This window comes from Phascolarctos cinereus, unplaced genomic scaffold, assembly GCF_003287225.1.
Source record: "Phascolarctos cinereus isolate Bilbo 61053 unplaced genomic scaffold, phaCin_HiC Scaffold_5;HRSCAF=322, whole genome shotgun sequence".
Lineage (NCBI taxonomy): Eukaryota > Metazoa > Chordata > Mammalia > Diprotodontia > Phascolarctidae > Phascolarctos > Phascolarctos cinereus.
The window spans coordinates 325,241,380-325,263,423 of NW_027555958.1; the positions used below are offsets into that span (position 1 = coordinate 325,241,380).

General features: G+C 46.4%; 1 protein-coding gene across 1 annotated transcript in view; it reads right to left on the bottom strand.

Moving 5' to 3' along the window:
* Nucleotides 1-2,575: 2,575 nt before the first annotated feature.
* The window catches only part of INSRR (insulin receptor related receptor), a 32,921-nt gene continuing 13,452 nt past the window's right edge, over nt 2,576-22,044 (bottom strand). Inside the window, exons 8-22 of the mRNA XM_020991976.2 lie at nt 10,876-11,114; nt 9,812-9,979; nt 9,267-9,465; nt 8,704-8,745; nt 8,203-8,420; nt 7,814-7,950; nt 7,384-7,546; nt 7,073-7,178; nt 6,311-6,381; nt 5,808-6,037; nt 5,510-5,620; nt 5,189-5,348; nt 4,779-4,908; nt 4,418-4,552; nt 2,576-4,206 (exon numbers count right to left, since the gene is read on the bottom strand). Coding sequence (XP_020847635.1) covers nt 3,966-4,206; nt 4,418-4,552; nt 4,779-4,908; nt 5,189-5,348; nt 5,510-5,620; nt 5,808-6,037; nt 6,311-6,381; nt 7,073-7,178; nt 7,384-7,546; nt 7,814-7,950; nt 8,203-8,420; nt 8,704-8,745; nt 9,267-9,465; nt 9,812-9,979; nt 10,876-11,114 — 2,350 coding nt within the window. The 3' untranslated portion in view covers nt 2,576-3,965. The remainder of the gene's footprint in view (nt 4,207-4,417; nt 4,553-4,778; nt 4,909-5,188; nt 5,349-5,509; nt 5,621-5,807; nt 6,038-6,310; nt 6,382-7,072; nt 7,179-7,383; nt 7,547-7,813; nt 7,951-8,202; nt 8,421-8,703; nt 8,746-9,266; nt 9,466-9,811; nt 9,980-10,875; nt 11,115-22,044) is intronic.

Here is a 22,044-nt window from a genome sequence, read left to right on the forward strand (position 1 = left end):
GACTGAATCCAAAGAATTTGTTCTGTGAAGTTTGGATTCAGTCAAAGGTCTGCACTTGAGGACCTAGAGGGCACATGTGGCCTTGAGTCAGCAGGTTCCCCACCCCTGGCTATGAGTGTTTGGTGACTTTTTCTAGAGGTTTGGGTGCAGATTTTTGAGTCCCACTCAACTCTGGCACATCAGGAATGGGATATGTATGTAGTACATATCACTCAATAGCCCCACATCAGCAGGCTTTCTGGGGCATCAGTCAAGTTTGCTTTTCCTCTCTAAGATTCTCAGGGTAGCTTGCCTTAACTCTACCACTTAGTATATGAGATCATCTTCTATCAGTCATTCTTAACATTTTTTTTGTTTAAAGAACTTTTTGGGCATTCTGGTGAAGAGAGGAAATCTAAGACCTAAGATAATAGCTGGAGGGGATGACAGGGTTGGGTTAAGGTTTTGAAGAATGAGCAAGAAGTGGGCAGCAGGAAAGAAGACAGTAGATAAGGAGAGACTGAAGTTGTGAGATTGAAAGATGAGAGGGAGTTCAAGCCAAATGCCCTTTGGAGTTACATATGGAAGATAATGAAGATAGCCCCCCAGTAGTAGGACATACACTATGACATATTTCCAGTAGTGGGAATGAATTAATTATCCCTTCTACATTTCAGGGGTGGGGAAAAAGGAGGGGGAGTAGGGAATGGGGTGTTGTTGTCCCCTTGATCTGGAAAATCTGAGTAAAATTTTTTGGCCTTCTCTTTGTAGCAGAGAAGAAGTCTGACTTTTTTATTTTTCTTTTATGGGGTGTGTACAGTATTAAGAGATAAAATATATTGATATTATACAATTTTACACATATATTTTATTCATTTCTGAGTTTCTAAACTATTTCTGTGTTGTCTGCTGGCCTCCTTTGCATGTTGTCTATGGCAAACTCCCCCCAAAATCCCATTTACTTTCCTATGCTGACCCGTGACATATCCATATCACGATGGAGAAAGTCATGATGTGGAAGGGATTACATTGAACCTATGCCTGGTCCTCCCAGTTAAGTAACAGAAATTTTTGAGATAGCTTCTTGGGTTTAGGAGTATGCAAACTTTTGACATGAACACAGAAGGGCTTTACACCTTGTGCTTAGGGCATGTTGAATCCAAGCCATTTTCCTATGGTCTCCACCTTGGGGGCTCCCTAATACTGCAGGAGATTAAACCAGAGATGCTAAGCAGCTAGTAGAGGAGGAGGAGGAGAAATGTGGCAGAGTAGAATATAGGGGTTAGTTCTCCACAAGTTGGTGCTAAACAAAGCTCTAAGGCTTTTTACACACATTCAATCCTCCCCTTCCTCACCTTAAAGAAAAGAATGGGACTGCTCTCTTTCACAGGCACCCTGTCCCTTTGGGCCATATTGCTTTTTTGTGATTTCTTTTCCCCTTCAGGTCTAACCTGGGTATTAATTTGAACTTATTCTCACCTAAAGACATTGGGGGAGGATAGTAACTATGATTTGCTTCAAGCCCTGCAGCCCCTAAAGAGGCCCAGCATAGGCCTGAACCATATACACCTTGGCCCTAGACCAAGCCTCTAATACTAAGTAACTCAATACACATTTCTGTAGCAGTTTTAAAGTTTATGAGGATCTTTCCTGTCAATGACCCTGTGGTCACTGGCAAGGTGGGTAAAATATTGTTATCTGTATTAAGAGATGAGGGAACTGAGACTCAAAGAATTGCCCGGGGTCACACAGTAAGTGTTGGAAACAGAATTCAAATCTAGGTCTCTTGATGCCAAGACTGAAGGGCTTTCTACTGTCAGGCTTCTTCTAACCAATGAGCAAATTGTTGGTACCAGGAAGAGTAGCTGACCCTCTTTCCCATTCCCTTCTCCCACTCTGGACGTTCTGCCTACTTGAAGCCTGCAGCATAGAGACCAAGAGTCCAAGAAATGCCTTCTTTCCCAGCTAGGGGACATGACCCAGGCCACTTCTTGGGAAACTTTGAGAGAGATGAGACTGTTTTGTGTTTTAGGGGGTGGGGCATGCAGAAGATAGTGAAGGAGGAGGTTGAGTACAGGTTTGAGAGACAAGATCATAGATTTTTTTTTAAGGCAATTGGGGTTAAGTAACTTGCCCAGGGTCACACAGCTAGCAAGTGTCAAGTGTTTGGTCTGAGGCTGGATTCAAACTCAAGGTCCTCCTGACTTCAAGGCCAGTGCTCTATGCACTGCGCCACCTAGCTGCCCCAAGATCATAGATTTGATGGACTTAGTACAATACCTTCATTTTCTTGTGGAAAACTGAGGCCCAAGAATGGGACTTTTCAAGATCACATGGGTAACAAGTAGATGGAAAAGTTACTTTGCTCTGCTTCACTAGCATCTGAAAGCCCAATTAGTAACAAAATTATTATTTATCGGTCATAAGGCAACCCTAATTGCCTGTTGGGGAGGAAAGTGGAAGGTTAGATGGTAGTAAAGTTTATTCTGTACTATTGCCAGACGGTAGCAGCTTAGGGCCCAGTGGAGGAGGATAGACAGCTAATTTATAGCATATTTAATTTGTAAGTGGACAATATGATAACCAAGACCCCAGATACAAACAGATGGGAATTTTATTGCATCTCCTATATCCACATTTAAGGCAGAGTGGGTAAAGAATGAAGGTGATACTTTAAAAACTTGAAGAATTAAACCCAGTAGCAGGGACTTGAAAATGGGGTGAGAAGAAAATGAAAGTGAGGGGAAGAAAGTCAGCACCAAGGGATGCCCTCCAGAAGAATGAGGGAGCAGCACCAAGCTGAGGGATCCTGGGGTGAGGCTAGGTCAAATAAGAGAGGTGACTGGCCAAGTCCAAAGTGGAGCTAAGCCTGTTGAAAGTCATCTCACAGAAAGGCAGAGATCAAGTAGGGACCCCGACACCTCCCCAGAAATGTCCTGCACGTTCGTTTTGGATAAGAGGGTGGGAAAGGGGAGAGGAAGAGATGTGAAGCTGAGGTTGGCAGTTGGGAGCAAGTACTCATTCCAATGCTTCTTTTCCCCCATTGTCCAAAATGAAGCTGCTTCCAGGGGTGAGGAACCTGTGGCCTTGAGGGCATATGTGGCCTTCTAGGTGCTTGGGTGCAAAATCCTTTTAAGGGAATTTGTTCTGTGAAGTTTGGATTCAGTCAAAGGGCCACACTTGAGGACCTAGAGGGCCACATGTGGCCTCGAGGCTGCAGGTTCCTACCCCTGTGATCCTTTGCCAGGGTAGGCCAGGAAGAAAAGATCCTCCAAAGGGTGTCATCCTAGGAAAGGTGATGAGCCAGAGAAGGGCAAGATTTGGGATTTCTGATTCCTTATATTTTGAGGACCTCTTGCCCCAATCCAAGTTTTTGCTAAGTGCTTTAAAACGCTTAGGTATCAGAAAATGGTGTTGAGAGGTGTGTGTGTGGTTTATACATACATACATTATATATATATATATATATATATATATATATATGTATATATATATATATATATATTTATATGTATCACAACAAAGGATAGATTCCCCTTGCCATTTGAGTCTGGAATGCCTGGGGGATGTATTTTTCATTAGTCCATGAAAGGAAGTACTGCTCTCTTTCCCTGTGCTGAGAGTCTTGTACCCCACCAGCTGCCAGGGCTACTTCCATCCTTCCATTGTATTGGTCCCTTCTTCTCAGTTTCCCATGGAGTCTCAGGGCAGAGGCACCTTATCTGGCCCCAGTCCATCGGTTCAAGAAGGACAGTAGAGAACCCTCCTAGTTCCCTGGCCCATCCCATCTCACCATCTCCCCCACCCCTTGGGCCATCTTGTGATGTGTGTGTGTGTGTGTGTGTGTGTGTGTGTGTGTGAGCATGTAGTCCATATCAGCACTGCTGGTATCTGGGGACCTTGTGTTTTCTCCTCTCAGTGCCTTGTGATGTCAACAATGTCCCAGTATACAGGGATCCCACATACTCCAGGGGAAAGGGCACTCCTCAGTGTCCTAGGCTTCCATTAGGAGGGCTGCGGTCTAGGTGGGCCTCAGGTGATGGGTGGGTGTCAGGGTCTGTGTCAGGGGGTGCCAAGGAGCCCCTGCCCCCTCGACTTTCGGGACTATAGTAGAAAGAAAGGAGACGAAAGGATGGGTGCAGTTCATCCTTGATGCTGTCTAGGATCTGGATGAAGGTCGGGCGCTGGCGGGGGTTCTGTTGCCAGCAGCAACTCATCAGCTCCCGTCTGGCATGAGGGGAAGAGAGGAGCCAGGGAATCAGATGGGATCAGATTAAGATCTTACCACCCTGATCCCATGAATAGAACTGGGGAGAAGCGGATGATATCATTAAAGTCATAGTTGAGGAATAGGGGTCAGGACTGTAAGGTAACCGGAGGAACTATGACTAGAAGACAGGCATACATTGTGTGGGGAGAGGGGAGGAAGGTGACTCACAGCTGGGGAGGGCAGCCCTCAGGCTCATCCAGGATGCCGTTGTCCATGACAAACCTGAGTACCTGCTCATTGGACAGGCCCTGGTAAGGCTGTTCTGCCAGTGTCACAATCTCCCATAACACTACTCCAAATGACCTGAGGAGACAAAAGAAGAGACAAGATCAGGGACCTTTAGCATTCCCCAGTGACTGCTCCCCTCCTACAACCTCCTTCCAGGGAAAAGGCACACATCCAACCAGGATTCTCTAAATTGTAAGTGGGAAGAAGCTTCTGGTTCCTTTCTCCAGCCTCTCAGTCAGGGTCCCAGTTCCGCCCCCAGGAAACCCAGGACCAGCCCACCCACCCTATAGCCAGGCCCCACCAGACATCGGAGTGAGTGCTGAAGATCCCATCTTTTAAGGATTCAGGAGCCATCCAACGAACAGGCAGCAGCCCCTTTCCTCCCTTTCGATAATAATCTGTCTCATACACATCCCGAGTCATCCCAAAATCTGAAGGTGGCAGAGGACATGGGGAAAGGCAGGTCACACACACACTACTTTAGCTAGTCAGCCCCAGTCTCCAACAAATCCTGCCTCAAGTAAGTATCCAATTTCAGACTAGCCTCCTCCACTTTTCCCATTCTTTTGTCTCCCACCTCCCCTTTCCTGAGTCACAAATCTACTTCCCCATTCTCTTTCCCTGTTTCCTCTCCCAGTCCCAAAACTTGCTTCCTGCCTAAAACAAAATAGGATATCTGAAACTGGAAGAGGCACATCTCATCCTTTGTACCCCCAATCTTGACTGTGAAGTCTTGAGACACCATGCAGTTTCGGGCAGCCAGGTCTCGGTGCACAAACTTGTTGGCAGTGAGGTAGGCCATGCCATCAGCGATCTCACCTGCCATCTGGATCATGTCACCCAGCTCTGGTTTAGGGAGTCCTGGGTTGTTCTGGAGTCAGGGTAAGGAGGGAGATCTGTGAGGAAAGGACTCTAAATATTCCCTGTTCCCATCCCCTGAGAGATCCAATAACATCTCAAGTACGTTGGCATTCCCCAGTTTTCCCCATCTTAGTCTGTCCATCTTTCCCTCACTCCCATTTAGGCCCGTACCTCGGCCTCAGGCCTCAGGGACCGGAGATGGCTTTTGAGGTCCCCTCGAGTCATGAGCTCCATGATGACTAGAACTGGTTGTCCTTGTGACACTACACCCAGAAGCCGCACCTACAGATGGGCAATGGAGTCTGACTGTGATCCAAATCCAACTGGACTTCAGCCTGACCTCAATTCTGTCCTCCTCCAACCATGACCACCTACCTGACCCTGACCCCCACCGTTGCTACAATCGTAATCCCAACCATGATCCCAGTTCCCAGAAGTCATAAAGCCAATCCCATTCCCTCTTAGGTACCACATGGTGACATTTGAAGGCTTTCATGACAGAGGCCTCCTTGAGGAATTCGATGCGCTCCCGAAGACTGGCTAGCTCATTCACGGTCTTTAGGGCCACTGATGTGGGGGCCTCCCCTGCCTCAAGCCCTTGTGCCAACCCCTCATACACCATCCCAAAGGAGCCCTGGCCCAGCTCCCGGATCACAGAAATCTGCTCTCGAGGCACTTCCCATTCATCTGGAACATACACTAGTTGTGGTAGAGAAAACAAAAGGAGGATGTGAGAGGGGAACCAGGGACTTCTCTACCCCTTTCCTCTTCTGGGATCCCCACTCCCCTCTGTAATGACTTGGTTCTAAATGCCATCTCCCTCTGGGAAGGTCTCTCTGATTGATAGCTGAATCCCAATCTGTGCCCATCTGGAAGCATACTCCTTGGACCTGCTAAGCCTCACCCCTTGATTCTAAAGTTTCACTAACCCATGCCCTCCCCTCCTCCCCCCAGGCCCACTGGAGCGCCTACTGTCTGAAGTGCTGAAGTATTCAGGGTTGACAGAAGCATAGAGGGTCCCGTTGGGGTAACCACCACTGTTCCTGTAATAGGGGAAAGGAAAAGAGGTAAGGCAAGCTGATGGGGTAGAAACCTGGAGGCCAGGCAAGGCAAATATGAGATGGGGGTAGAGGTCAGGGGGCTTGGGAAGAATCTAAGTATGAAGTTTAGGGCAGGTTGGAGTTTAAGACCTGAGAGACAGAGGAAAGGCAGAACCGAGAGCAAAGTATGGGTCACAATTCCTATCCTCTCCCTCAGACCCATTCAGATCTATAGGATCTTTAAGCACTTTATTTATAGTTGGTCTTTTTCCTGGGCCCAGACTCTGGCCAAGGATGGAGGGGACTTTGCATTTGTAGGAGATTACAGGCAGAGGGATTCTGTAGTCAATCCTTAGAAATTCCTAGGACCCAACAGCTCAGACCCTCAGTTGGCCTCCTGTTGCCCCACCCAGTGAGAATCCAAGTACCACGAATTATTGGACTTTAGAGAGCCTCAAAGGTCATCTTGCAGGGTTCTCACTCTCATCTCAGGTATATTGCATCTTTTTCTGACACTAAAGCCTACTGCCTCCCACTCCCACCCCCAGGAAGTTGTGAAATATCCTTTTTAAGAAAGTCCTTGCTGCTACAAACCCTCTTTCCATCTGACATAGGGAGGAGAGGGTGAGGATTAGGATGAAGGGCCGGAGAGAAGAGAAAGTGAGGTTAATGGTGGAGTGTGGAGATACTCTACCTCTTCCTGCTGTAGAAGAAGCCAAGGGCAGCCAGAACTATGAGCAACAGGAGCCCCACGGGGGTGACAGTGAGGAGAACATGCAACCCTCCTGACTCTTCCTCCTCTGGGAAGAGAGAAGAAAGTCAGAGGGAGTGAGGACCGTGGTTAGAGTCAACAATCCAGGGGGAAGGTCGGAGGGTGGAAGGCAGTGGGCAGAGTTGGAGACCAGGGCACAGAACCAGACATCATAATGGGACCAAAGGGTGAGGAGGTGTCTTTCCATCATAGGTTGGGTTTGAGAGCTGGGCACTGATCTGCGTCTATCTTACCAGGGCCGGGGATGTAGAATGCCAGGCCATCAGTCCAGGAGCCATTTCCAGCCAGTGAGGTGGCTCGGACTCGGGCTGTGTAATTGCCTGGGGGAAGCAGGGCCAGGTGGACTCCCCCAAACTTGGCATAACGGAGGCGGGATACACACAGCACTGTGGCTTCCTGGGGTGGGGGTGGGGCAGGGAAAGGAAGGGGAAAACTCAGCTTCCAATACTCAAGCAGAAGTCTCTATGGAGCTGGATAACAGGGGATAGGGTTATCTAGGCCTGGGTAATGGGGAGGGAATTGTGGCACTCCCCAGGGTGGGTGGTGGGGGAGAGGAGCCCAGCACTTGAGAAGGGTGGAAGCTCAGCAGGGAGGGGTGGCAAAGCAAAGGTGGTGAGGAGCAGGCAGGGTGGGTGCTGGGGGCCCAGATTCTAGGGTCCCTACCTCACCTAGGCGCTTGTACTTGATTTCATACTTGAGAATGAGCCCATTAGGGTCTGGGGGCTCAGGCCAGTGCAAGAGGACGCTGCTTTTACTGGATGGCTTCCAAGCCACCTTCCCAGGAATGCTGTCTGCCTCACCTAGGTAGATAGCAGGGGACATAGCTGTAAAGGCCCTTCTACCTCTAAGATTATGTCAATACCTAAATATTCCTTCGCCTTACACTCCAACCCCCCATCCCAGGGGGGAGCTAAGGCAAAAGCTGCCCCCGTGAGTCCAAGGGATGGTAGAGAGTTAATTGCAGGTCAGGGGTTTGGAGCTCAGTATGTGCAAGGTGCTCTTTAAGGGGCTATGGTTCAGAGGTCTGGGGTGAGGGGTTAGAGGTCACCTACGATGAGGCATGGTGCGGGCAAAGACGAAGGTGGCAGCACTGCAGCCCACTGTGTGGGCTGCGTGGTTGCAGGCGTGGATGTCTATCCGGTACTCCGTGAAATGGCGCAGGCCACTCAGCACCACCCGCTCTCGAGGTACCTTGTCCTGGATCCCAATGTCGGAGTTATTTCCCCCTCCCCCAGGGGCCCTTGCAGCCCGCCGGTAGCGGCCTGGGTCCCTGGGGAGGTAGAGAGGATATCAAATCATATGTAGGTTTCACAGGTTTCTGAGCTGGAAGACACCTTAGAAATTGCCCAAGTACTCATTTGATTGGACTTCCTACTTAATCTTGAGGAAACTGAACCATTGTGAGGTTAAGTGACTTGCCTAAGGCGGCAGAGTTGAGATGTGAACCCAGGTCTTGACTCCAAATCCTCTTTCCACTTACTACTGACCCCTGATCTCTCTGCGGCTTCCTCCCTTCCTGGATTTCCAGTCCCGCTGTACCTCTCCCCACTTACCTCTGGGGGTTCTTGTTGATAGAAGTTACCTTCCAGGGGGATCTGGGGAGAAAGATAGGAGGATTCCCAATCCAGTCTTTTCACTAGATCCTCCAGGGGGCTCGTCTTTTAGCTCTACCCACACTCACCCCCCCCAAATCGATGGGCCTTTCCTCCAAATCTGCAGGGCTTTCTCCAAATCTGTGAGTCTCCCCATGAATGAACCAATTCAATAAACATGTGTTAAGCACCTACTGTGTGCCCAGAGGACTGAGAGAGGCACAAAGAAAAACTAAAAGGCTTTGATGAGAGTGGATGTCCCTACTGTTACGTGTTTATAATGAGGAGAAGGTTAAAATACAAATATAAATTTCCCGCTGCCTCTCCAACCACAGGTACATCCAACCTGCGACCCTCTCCCTAAATGTTTAAGTTGAGCTACAGAGCTCAGTTCCAAGGTCACATCCACCCTAGGCTCGGCTGCCAGCCTTACCTGTCAGTTTTTCTCTCTTTCTCTCTGTCTCCCCCCACCCCTCTCAGGGTCCCTAACCCTGACCTGTGGATAGGAATCTGGCCCAGCTCACCTGGGAAGGGTGATAGCATTGTGCAGAAAGTTCTCAAACTTCTTCTGGAAGGAGGCCTCATGTGCCTCCAGGGCTGGCTGCTGTGGCTGCTTGGGGGATGAACTCTGGCAGGGGCAGCAGCCTGGCTCGGCCTCTGCAAGAGGCTCCCCTTCTTCCTGGTCAAAGCGGGCATCTGTGCTGCTGGTGGGTAGTCGTAGGCCTGGGTGTAGGGTGGGAAGCAGAGCCAAGGTCCGGCTCAGAGTGCCCCAAAGAAGAGAAGGGGATCATGGAAGGGGCCTTTGAGAGCTTGCAACCTGTCTCCCTCTTTATATTCAAAGGGAGACCAAGGCCCAGGGAGGCAGTAGTTTGCCAAGTAATAGGGACAGGATTGGAACCTAGTTTCTCTTGTGTCCTAATTCAGCACTTTTCCCACTGCCCCATTAAGTCTGCTCACCCCTTCCAGCTCCTGGTGGAGCACCACCCTTCTCTCCCATCCCCCTCCCCCTCCACCCTACCCCACCTTCCTAGGCCAGTCCTCCACCCCTCAGCCAGCCTGAGGTCCTCACCACGCTGGCAGTAATCATTGAGGTACAGATCTGCATCCTCCGCCAGCCGCTGCCACAGCACCAGATAGTAAGTGAGATTCCCGTTCCGCTGGGTGGGCGGTTTCCAGCGCACAAGCAGGTGGGAGGAAGAGTTGGACTTGGAGATGACGTCCAGGGGCACTGTTGGGGCTGGGGAGAAGGGTCAGTCAAGCCTCACTTTCTTCCCTTTCCAGAAAGAACCCTGGTAATCTGCCCCACCACCCCATACCCCAGATGTCCCCTTCTGCTTCCAAGGACTTAAACCAGGGGTGGGGAACCTACTGCCTCGAGGCCACATGTGGCCCTCTAGGTCCTCAGGTGTAGCCCTCTGACTGAATCCAAACTTCACAGAACAAGTTCCCTTGATAAAAGGATTTATTCTGTAAAACTTGGACTCAGTCAAAAGGCTGCACCCAAGGGCTGCACTTGAGGACCTAGAGGGCCACATGTGGCCTCAAGGCCAAAGATTCCATACCCCAGACTTAAACAGTCTCTCACTGTTACCTTATCTTCCCAGGTACCTAGGGGGGGCAGGTGTGTGTGTGTGTGTGTGTGTGTGTGTTTTGTGTGTGCTCAAGCACACATACAAGACGTGAACACCTGGTCACTCAGGACCCAAGAGTCCAACCTCCTAAACTTAAAGAATCTAAGCCCTGGTACTTTCTAGCGCATCCCATCCCCCTTCTCCAGTGGCCTAAGTCACAGGGTCTGAAGCTGGCAAGGACCCTTAGAGACCATCTAGTCCATTTTGTAGATGAAGAAAGAAGGCCTAGAAAGAGATAGTGACTTTCTCAAGCTTACACAAGTAGCCAATATGAACCCACACCTTCTGACCACAAATCCAGGCTTCTTTCCATTACTCTATGCTGCCCCTGCCTTCCCGACCCCAGGCTTTCTCCCCACCCCCCTTGATCAGCACCAAGGAAGCATCCTGCCTCCACCCCTAGCATTCACTTGGATATCTGAACATCCTACCATCTCCCTCTGGGATTCTTCAGAGAATCCATCTTCTATAAGGGGCAGAAGGAAAGAGGTTGGGGGAGTACCTGCAGGCAAGGTTCGGAGGTAGATGATAGGGCTCTGGGCACCCTGGTGGGGGCTGTCCTCTGCCATGCTCAGGGTGATAGCCCGTACAAAGACAGCATACTGGGTCCAGGGCTTGAGGGGGGCAAGGGTCACTCCTGGTTCCTGGGTTCTGCTCAGGGGCAGTTCCACATCCAGCAGGTTCCAGTTGGGGGCTCCGCAAGCATCTGGCCCCATGTGCTCCGTGGCGTTCTGGAATGGGCTGCACACCCCCCACATGAGGAGATGGGGGATATCCACAGACTCCTTGGGGTCTGAAGATTCCTCCCCTCCTGCCATCTTTCCCAAGCCTGGAATCCTTAAGCTCCTGACAGTCTGGGGTCAGTCAGTCAACAAGCATCCATTAAGCACTTACCCTGTCAAATACTATGCTGAGTGCTGGGGGTACAAAGAGAAGCAAAATTAAAAAAAAACCCAACAGAACAACCAAACCCCAAACCAGCTCAAGCTTGCAAAATTATGGACAAGCTTGGTCCCAAAGAAGAGAAATGAGAAGCCATCTCCCCAAACTACTTTGGAATGATCAATAAACATTTATTAATATGCCAGGCACTGTGCTAAGTGATGGGAATACAAAAAGAGGCAAAAGACAGTCCCCTGCCATCAAGGAGCTTAAAATCTGATGGGAGGACAGCATGCAAACAAATATATACAAAGCAAGCTATATATAGGATAAATAGGAAATTATTAAAAGAGGGAAAGCACTAGAATTAAGAGTGGTTAGGAAAGGCTTCCTGGGGAAGGTGGGATTTTAGTTGGGAGGAGTGGGGGTCCATGGGTACAGAACTTTGCATATATTGTCACATTTTTTGTCGACAAATTTTGCAGATTTTTTCTTTTTTTCTCTTTAAACCAATTTTACATGTTAAAGCTATCTGGAAGTGGAGAGGAGGAGGACAATGGGTAAATTTAGGCAATGTAAAAATAGGGATATTAATACAATTTTATTTCAAATAAATAGTCCTGGCCCTCAAGGAACATACATTCTAATGGGGGAAAACAAGTAAATAGGTACAAGATATATAGAGGAGATGGAAAGTAATCTAAAAGGGGAGGGCATTAGTAGCTGAGGGGATCTAGAAGGGCCTCCTGCAGAAAGTGAGATTTGAGTTGAGTGTTGAAGGAATCCAAGGAAGCCAATAGGTGGAAGTAGGGCAGAGATATGGTTCCTAGGGATCAGCTTTCCCCTCTCATATCTTCCTCAGGGACCCTGTAGCACAGGGCAAAGAGACCAAAGCTCCCTTGTTCCCACCAGTCCCAAGGTAGGTGCCTCTGAGGCCAAAGATTCTACCATCCATCCCTTCATGGGAGTTTCTAGTATTTAAGTCTCAATGTTGAGTAAAATTTGAAAAGTTCCCCTTCCATGGTGTCCCCTCAGCTAATACCTCTGCTTCTTTACAAATCTGAGCCTACAATAGATAACAGCTAATAACAGGCCTTTCTATGGCACTTTTACAAAGCACCTCACAACCACCATGTGAGGCAGATGGCTCGAATATTATCATCCCTGTTTTACAGATATGGAAATTGGCTCAGAGGAGTCCAGGGTCACATAGCTAATTTGACATAGGGTAACACATCAGGAAGCCTGGTTGATATCAGTTGGATGAGGATCAATGGAGGAAGGAGCAGAAGTGATATTGTAAGGGGAATATACTAGAGACTGCCTGCCAAGAAGGAGGAAATGGATGATGTGTTCAGGAAATGAATCATGAACTTGGCATGGAAACAAGATATAGTAAAGGGGATGGGGAGATTTTAACCATCTGAGCATCTGATGGAGCTCTGTTAAAAAATATGGGGCAGTTAATAAATGTTGAACTTGGGATTCCAACCCAAATCTTCTGCCAAAACTCTTGCCACTGTATCAATTTACCATTCTAGTTTTCTGCCTTTTCCTTAGATAGCCAAGGAAGCACCCAACTCAGCCTCAGGACCATTGTGTCTGGGAATGAGGAGAGATGAAGGCAGTGCTCATGAGTAGGGTGTCCAGGGAGATGGTAACGTTCTTGGCATCCTGGTGAAGTTCTGTGCTTAGGATGACAGCCAGCATAATAATGCAAACAGGGTCTAAGGCTTGTTGGGAGTTCAAGGGAAGGTCCATATACCTTAGGCATTTCCTTACAAGTGTTGGCAATGGTAGAAGGATTATGGAAGCAGCTGTATCCCAGTAACTTTGGCAGAGGAGATACTGCTGAGTACGGGGGGGATTACTGACTAGCAGAAGAGTAGCAGAAAAGAGGAAATGGATTAAAACTGGAGATTTTAACCTAATTAGATAAATTTGACTTCCTAAGCATCACTGAGATGGATGGGATATGACTTGGTAGGGGAGTATGGCAATAAAAGGCTTTACCTTATTCAAAACATGGAAAATTAGGTAAGAGGGGTTTTGGAGTAGTATATATAGCAGAAAGATCATGTAAGAAAATTCTTCAAGTGGTCAGTGAGGAGGCAGAGTGATTCCAGGGAAGCCTGGTCAATATCAGTTGGATAAGGATCAATGGAAAGAGTAGCTGACGTGAAACTGTAGGGGAATGTACTAAGGACCGCCTGCCAAGAAGGAGGAAATGGATGATGTGTTCAGGAAATGAATCACAAACTTGGCATGGAACCATGATGTAGTAAAGGGGGTGGAGGGATTTTAACTATCTGGGCATCTGCTGGAGCTCTATCTCTATTTTGAAAAATAGGGTCGCCAGTAAATTGTTCACGCATCTTGATAACTTAACTCTTCATGACTCAGGGGAAATAGAAAGAGGAACTGCTACAATGCTGAGTCTTATTCTGACCACTGAGGAGGAACTAGCTACAGAAGTGGGAATGATGGGAACCTTGGGAAGACATGATTCCTCCTACTTAAAATTCATAGCAGATCAGGCAGGGAAAGCCAGATATTTGAGGCATACTCTAGATTTGGGGGGGAGGAGTGAATTTCCTAGATTTCAGAGAAAGGATAATTGGGATCCTGTGGTCTAATTCTACAAGGGCACCCCTGATAGCTGTCTTTACACATTTGAAGGATAGTACCTCACATCATAGTCGGTACTTAATCTTTGTTGATTGAACTGAATTGAATTAGCTTTCGGGAGAGAAATTAGATTTGTTTTGCTGTCCTCCAAGGCAAAACTAGAAGCACTGGCTGGAAGCTACAAGATCTGTTTCAATCTGCTCAATCTAACAGAAACGTAATTAGCAATTAGAGCCATCCAAAACTGGAATGGTCTGTCACCCTCAAAAAAAAAAAAGGCAAGAGTTACAGTAGGCCAGTTTCCTTTACCAGCCTTTTCCTACCAGAGACCTCTTTTTCTACAAGGGGCTTACTGCAGTGGATAAAGCCTGGTGTGATGAATCAGGACACCTGGGATTTAGTCCCAGCTCTGCCACTTACTTTAGGAGTAGCTTTGAATAAATCACCACCCCTTGTCAGGCCCCAGTTTCTTCATCTATAAAATGAGCCAGGACTCAGTAATCTCTAGTGGTGACACAGTAGATAGAGCACCTGGCCTGGGGTGAGGAAGTCCCAAGTTCAAATGTGACCTCAGACACTTCCTAGCTGTGTGACCTCGGGCAAGCTACTTAACCTCTGCCTCAGTTTCCTCATCTGTAAAACTTGGACAATAATAGCACCTACCTCCCAGGATTGTTGTGAGGATCAGATGAGATAATAATTGTAAAGCACTTAGCACAGTGCCTGGAACATAGTAAATGCTATATAAATGTTAGCTATTATTATTAATCTCTCGTGTCCCTTCCAGTGCTGACTGAACATCTTTAAGTGGAGACTGGATGATTATATGGTAGGGATTTTATAGAGGGAATTTCGGCTTAGGTACAGATGACCTCTGAGGTTCTTTCCAACGCTGAGAATCTCTGATTTTGTCACCCCGGTGGGTAACAGCCCATCTCTGCTTTGGACAATTTTAATTGTTAATAAGGTTTTTATCCAACCAAGATTTGAGGAAAGACAGGTTGTGTGAAGGAGAAGACTGGGAGAGAACATTCTGGAGACAGATGGATCCCTTTCCCTCTGATCCTTAAAAAAACCAAATTTATGTGGCAGTCAAGCTTATTTCCAAGGGGCAGCCCTTAAGATATTGTGACCAAAAGATGGCGCTAGGAAGGCCTCTCTCCTCTTGTGCCTTTTAGAGAAGATAGAGGATTCCTAGAAAGTTTGGAGGAAATAATCTCAGTAAGAAGACAGGGAGATAAAGATTCTGAAGCAACAAAAAGAAAAAGACAGAAAACAGGAGCAAAAACCTAGTGAGTGAAAGAATGGGAGGCAGAAGAGGAAAAAAAAGGGGGAGAGTGTTAATGTTCAGAAAAAAATGAGGAACCATCCGAGAAGAGTTGATAAGCTGTCAATACTCAGACCCAGGAGTCCCACTATGGGGCATGTAGTCCAAGACAGCCAACTCAAGCAATAAAGGCTCTATGTACCAAAGTGTTAGCAACAGCACTTTTTGTGGTGATGAAAAGCAGGAAATAAAGTTGGTGTCCGTTGATTAGGAAACACACAGCTGAACGTTTTGCGGTATAGACATGTCATGAAATATTTTTGTCTATAAGAAATTACAGGTGTGAAAAATTCTAAGAAATGCAGAAAGAATTGTATGCATTGATGAAAAGGGAAGTATAGAGAACCAGGATAAAGTGATGGAAAGGAAAACAACCCTAAAAAGTAGCCAAACTCTGATTAATTGCAATGACCAGTTTTGTTCCTAGAAAACAGATAATGAATCATACTTTCCTGTCTTGGTAGACCAGAGTCAGGAAGACCCGAGTTAAATCTACCCTCAGACACTTACTAGCTGTGTGACCCTGGGCAGGTCACTTAACATTTGTCTGCCTCAGTTTCCTTATCTGTAAAGTGGGGATAATAAGAGCACCTACCTACCAAGGTTGTTGTGAAGATCAAATGAGACAGCATTTGTAAAGTGCTTTGCAAACCTCAAAGTGCTGTATAAATGCTAGCTATGATTCAGCAACCTTGCCTAGGGTTAGGCCTCACTGGCCCTGTGATTGAATGATAAGAAGATGGGGGGCTCATTTGAAGCAATTTATTCCATTATCAGACAGTTTTGACTGTTAGAACATTCCCCTGTGTCACCTCCATCCCCTATCTGTCACTCTCCCTCCTATGGCCAAAGAAAACAAGCTGCTTTACAAGTCTGTCAAATACTTGGACAGTTATCATGCCATCCCCCCTTCCCACGTGTTCTTCTCTAGGCTGTTGTTATTGAGTCGTTTCAGTTGTTCCAATTCTCCATGACCCCATTTGGGGTCTTCTTGGCAAAGACACTGGAATGGTTTTCCATTTCCTTCTCCAGCTCATTTTACAGGGGAGGAAACTGAGGCAAACAGGGTTAAGTGACCTGCTTAAGGTCACAGTAAGTGTCTGAGGCCGGATTTGAACTCAGGAAGATGAGTCTTCTTGACTTCAGGCCTGACACTCTGTGTACTATGGCTCCACCTAGTGTCCACTTCTCTACATTAAACAGGATCAATTCCTTCATCTGAACCTGACATGATATGGTTTCTAGACCCTTTACTATACTGTGCGGAGACAGAGGAAGGGAGGGAGAGCGAGAGGTGGTGGGGAGAGAGCTAGGGGAAACAGGCTTGCCTACGGTGAAGAAGTGAGTTTCAGGTGTTCTGGGTAGACTGGCTTAAAAAAAGGAGGCATGAACAATCAGAGCTGTCCATCAATAGAATGGCAATCTCAGGCCAATCTGAACTCTCCATTACTGTAGGTATCCAAGAATGGGCTAGCTCAGCATCTGTCAGAGATACTGCCGAAAGGCTTCTTGCATTGGATTGGAAGAGATGGCTTCTAAAGTCCCTTCCAGCTCTGTGACTCTGTGCATTGTCTTCCCTTATAGATCGCAGCTTTGCCCCATCATTTTACAGATCAGAAAACCAATGCCCAGAGAATTTTAATACTATTTCCAAGGTCACAGAAGGGCAGAGTCAGGCTTCAAAGTCATTGCTCTCTGCTGTCATGTTTCTTCCACTCCCAACACCCCATGTCTCCTTTACCCAGTCCTATGGGACGCTTTCCTTTTCTCCTGGATCATTGTTTTTCACATCTCTCATCCCTGACAAGGAAGTCCTTCCTGTCGCCTGACCTCTTGTCCTTGGGTCAGCTCATGTGTTCCTGCAGAAAGAGGAACAGCTGTTCTTGACCCCTCCCCCATCCCCAGCCTTCCTGTCTCGAGGCTAATGAACTGCTGGCAGAGATGCTAATAAAACTAGCCAAATTAGTGGTCGGTCTCCAGACCGCAGCTGGGGGCAGGAGGTGTTTGGTCTTTAAGAGTCATTAACAAAGTGAATGAAGACTTAATCAATCTCCATGACTTCCCAGCCCAGGGTGCTGCCCCTTCTTTCTTTGACTGACCATAATCTCCTATCATAAACCTTCTTTGGAATGGCAAACTGAATCACAGAATCTCAGATGTGGAGGGTACCATGAAGGTTATCTTTGAGGCCCTCTACCCCCTCCCAAAAAAAGAAATTCCTTCTACAAAATCCCTGGTAACAACTACCCTGGTACAGTGAGTGGACAATGGGATTTGGAGTCAGAGGACCTGGGTTGGAATCTCAATTCTTCTACTTACTGTGTGACCCTGGGCAAATGCATCATGTAACTTTCTTGAGCCTTAGTTTCCTGATTTGTAAAATGGACTAGATGATCTCTAAGATTCCTTTCAGCTCAAAACCTATGATCTTATGAAATGATCATCCAGCCTCCCCTCGAAGACTTCTGTTGACAAGGAACTTATTCCTAATGACAACTCTACCTGTTTGGAAGCATCCCTTAGGCTGTGTCTGTTCTGAGACACAGAGACATGGGGAGAGGGACGGGGAAAAGCAGAAGGAGGAATCTGCCCAAAGAGAGGGAGTCAAGACCCTCTCAATTCAGAGACTTGCCCTTCTCTGAAGTTCACACCATCTAGTTATAGCACCATGTCCATCCAGCGTGTTGCAGTCATCTACCAACTTCTGGGTCACCCTGGCTCCTTACTGCCTCCTGGCCCAGTTCTGTATCCTAAACTTAGACTTCTTTATTCAAACTCTTACCATCCTCTTTAGTGGCTTCAACATTCACACTAATGGGTCTTCTTGAACCCTGGTCCTCCAGTTCCTCCAATCACTGCTCTACTTCTAAGACGTTTTCACTCCACTTTGGCCCCTCATGGGGTAGGGTAATGTTCATTCTTTGGACCTCACCATAATCAGACATTGCTACCTCTGGGAGATATCAGCTTCTGAGATTCTCCTTTTTAGGTCAGTCTCCTGAACTTCTACCTCTCCCATTGTCTCATTCCTCCCCCAACTGTTTTCTGTCCTTCATTTCAGTTCTAGTCCACTAGTCCTCCTCTGGTTTCCCAGTCCTCTTCTGGGGACTTCTTGCCTCACTTCCTTCCTGTTACAATTGACCTCATAGCTACCAGTTCAATAAAATGCTATTCACCCTTGGGTCCCTTGCCTCTTGTCTTTCCTCTCTTCCTGATTTGGCTGTTACTCTTCAACCTTGGGTTGAGACATCCTAGCCCTCACATCAGCAAATGACCTTAACTCTTACTTCATTGAGAAAATTGAGGCCAACTCTCTCATTTCTCATCTAAATTTTCACCCATCCTCTCTTTTTATGCTTTATTCTCCGAGGACATGATGGTCCTCCACCTCCTCATGGTAATCCCTCTACTTGTCCCTTTCATGCTATCCCTTCTCATCTCATTTGGAATTGGCTCATTCAATTATTCCACTTCTCTTTCATCTTCAATCTCTCTTCAAACTTCTTTCCCACTACTTAAAAACATACTCAGGTTTTCTCTAGCCTGAAAAAGGCCTTCATTGACTTTGCCATTGCCTCAAGCTATCAGCCTACATATCTCTTCCTTTCCATTGTCAAACTCCCAGAAAGACACGCCAGTTAAAGGAACCAGGGATCAAGTTTACTTTTTGTTGTTATTGTTGTTAGACAGGTGGTGTTAAGTGACTTGCCCAGAGTCACATATCTAGTAAGCGTTTTGTGTCTGAGGCCGGGATTTGAACTCAGGTCCTCCTGACTTTGGGGCTGGTGGTCTACCCACTGTGCCACCTAGCTGCCCCCTGAAGTTTACTTTTGAGAAGTTTACTTGCTGGGGGGTGGGGAGTATGATGACTGTCTCTGAAGAGGAACAAACATTTATTAAGCACCTACTATGTGCCAGGCTGTGCTAAGTGCTTTACAAATAGGATCTCATTTGATCTTTGTTAAGTATTTGAAGGGCTGCCATGTAGAAGGATGAAATTTGTCCTGCTTGACTACAAAACAAAACTAGAAGCAATGAGTAGAAGGTGCAAAGAGAGAGGCTCAAGATGGATGTAAGGAAAACCTTCCTAATAATGCATGCTATCTATAAGTGAAATGGACTGCCTCAGGAGGTAAAGGGGGCCCTCCCTTACCAGTGTAGCTCATTGGCCAGCTAATGGTTAGATTAGAAGGCTTCGACTTTGAGAATCCATTAAAGGGTGAATTCCCCGATTAGAGTATGAGCTCCTCAAAGGCAAAGACTGGTTTTTTGCCTTTCTTTGTATTTGCCAACATTTGACCGTAGTAGGTACTTACCAAATGCTTGTTGACTTGATTGCATTAGTAATCTACACTCACTGCCTCCACTTCCTCTCCACCCACTCACTTCTCCACCCTTGTGATGGTTCAGCCTCTGTTCTGTCCTGAAGCTCTCCTCTCAAAGATTATGATCTCTTAACTGTGAAGTCCAACAGCATTTTTTAAAGTTTAAAAGTTCACATCCTCTTGGATCTTTCTGCAGCATCTGACACCATTGACCACCTCCTTCCTCCTCCTGGACTTCTGTATTACTTCTCCCTCCAGGTTCTCATTCTATCCATCTCACTGCCCCTTTTCAGACTCCTTCAGCTGTTAATTATCCTCTTTCCATTTAAATTTGGCTATACTCCCAGCCTCAGTTCTGGGGCTTCTGTGTTCTCTACACTATCTTCCTTGGTGATTTAATCTACTCCTATGGCTTCAATTATCGCCTCTATGTAGCTGTCTCTCAAATCTACATTTTTGTTGTTGTTCAGTCATTTCAGTTGTGTCCAACTCTTTGCGACCTCATTTGGGGTGTTCTTGGCAAAGACACTGGAGGGGTTTGCTATTTCCTTCTCCAGCTCATTTTACAGATGAGGAAACTGAGGCAAACAGGATTAAGTGACTTGCCCAGGGTCACACAGCTAGTAAGTGTCTGAGGCCAGATTTGTATTCAGGAAGATGAGTCTTCCAGACTCTAGGACTGGCACTTTTTTCACAATGGTGCCACCTAGCTGCCCAAATCTACATGCTCAGCTCTAATGTCTCCCATGAGTTCTAGTCCCACATCACTGACTATTGGGCATCTCCATGGGCATCCCACAATGGCCGTAAGCTCAAAATGTCCCCATCCACTTTCCTATTACATCACCCCTCTTCCAAACTTTTCTATTGGTAATGATGACAACCGTTGTCCTCCCAGTCACCCAGACTTGAAAACTTGGGCTTTCTCTAGATGCTTAGTAAATGTTGACTGATTGATTCTCTCCCTCACTCCACATGCCCAGCATGTTGCTAAGGTCTGCCATTCTACCTCCATGCTCTCTTTGGCTTGCATGGCTCACTTGTACTGTCACCTCTGTGTTTTAGGATCCCATCACATTTTGTAATATTCCCTGTTGTAAGAGTCCTTTGGACAGCAAGGAGGTCAAATCAATTATTACTTAAAAGAAATTAATTAGCAGCAATCCTCAAAACTACTTGGTATTGGCTAAGAAATAGAGTGGTGGATCAGTGGAATAGGTTAGGTATGCAAGACACAACAGTCAATGACCATAGTAATCTACTATTTGATAAATCCAAAGACTCCAGCTTGTGGGATAACAACTCATTATGTAACAAACACTGCTGGGAAAACTGGAAAATAGTATGGCAGAAACTAGGCATAGACCAACATCTTGCATCCTATACCAAGATAAAAAATTGATACTATAAACTAGGAGAGCAAGGAATAGTTTACCTATCAGATCTGTGGAGGAGGGAAGAATTTATGACCAAGCAAGAGATAGAGAACATTATGAAATGCAAAATGGATGATTTAAATTAAATTAAATTGAAAAGTTTTTTGCACAAACAAAGCCAATGCAACCAAGATTAGAAGGGAAGCAGAAAATCTGGGAAACAATTTTTACAGGCAGTATCTCTGACAAAGGCCTCATTTCTAAAATATATAGAGAACTGAGTCAAATTTATAAGAATACAAGTCATTCCCCAATTGATACATGGTCAAAGGATAACGAATAGGAAGTTTTTAGAGGAAGAAATTAAAACTATCGTCATATGAAAAAATGCTCTAAATCACTATTGATTGGAAAAATGCAAATCAAAACGACTCTGAGGTACCACATCACACCTATCAGATTGGCCAACATGACAAAACAGGAAAATGATAAATGTTGGAGAAGATGTGGGAAAATTGAAACACTAATGCTTGTTGGTAGAGTTGTGAACTGATCCAACCATTCTGGAGAGCAATTTGGAACTATTCCCAAAGGGCTATAAAATTGTGCATACCCTTTGACCCAGCAATAGCACTTCTAGGGCTGTATCCCAAAGAGATCATACAAATGGGAAAAGGACCCACATGTACAAAAATATTTATAGCAGCTCTTTTTGTGGTGGCAAAGAATTGGAAATTGAGGGGATGCCCATCAATTGGGGAATGGCTGAACAAGTTGTGGTATGTGAATATAATGGGATACTATCGTGCTATAAGAAACGATGAGTAGGTAGACTTCAGAAAAACCTGGAAAGACTTGTATGAGCCGATGCTGAGAGGAATGAGCAGAACCAGGAGAACATTGTACACAGTAACATTATGAGATGCTGGCTTTGATAGTCTTAGCTCTTCTCAGCAATGCAAGGATCTAAGACAACTCCAAAAGACTCATGATGGAAAACGCTATCCACATCCAGAGAAAGAACTATGGAGTTTGAATGTAGATGGAAGCATACTATTTGCTCTCCTTTTCTTTTGTTGTTTTATTTCTTCTTTCTTGTGGTTCCTCCCGTTAGTTCTAATTCTTCTTTACAT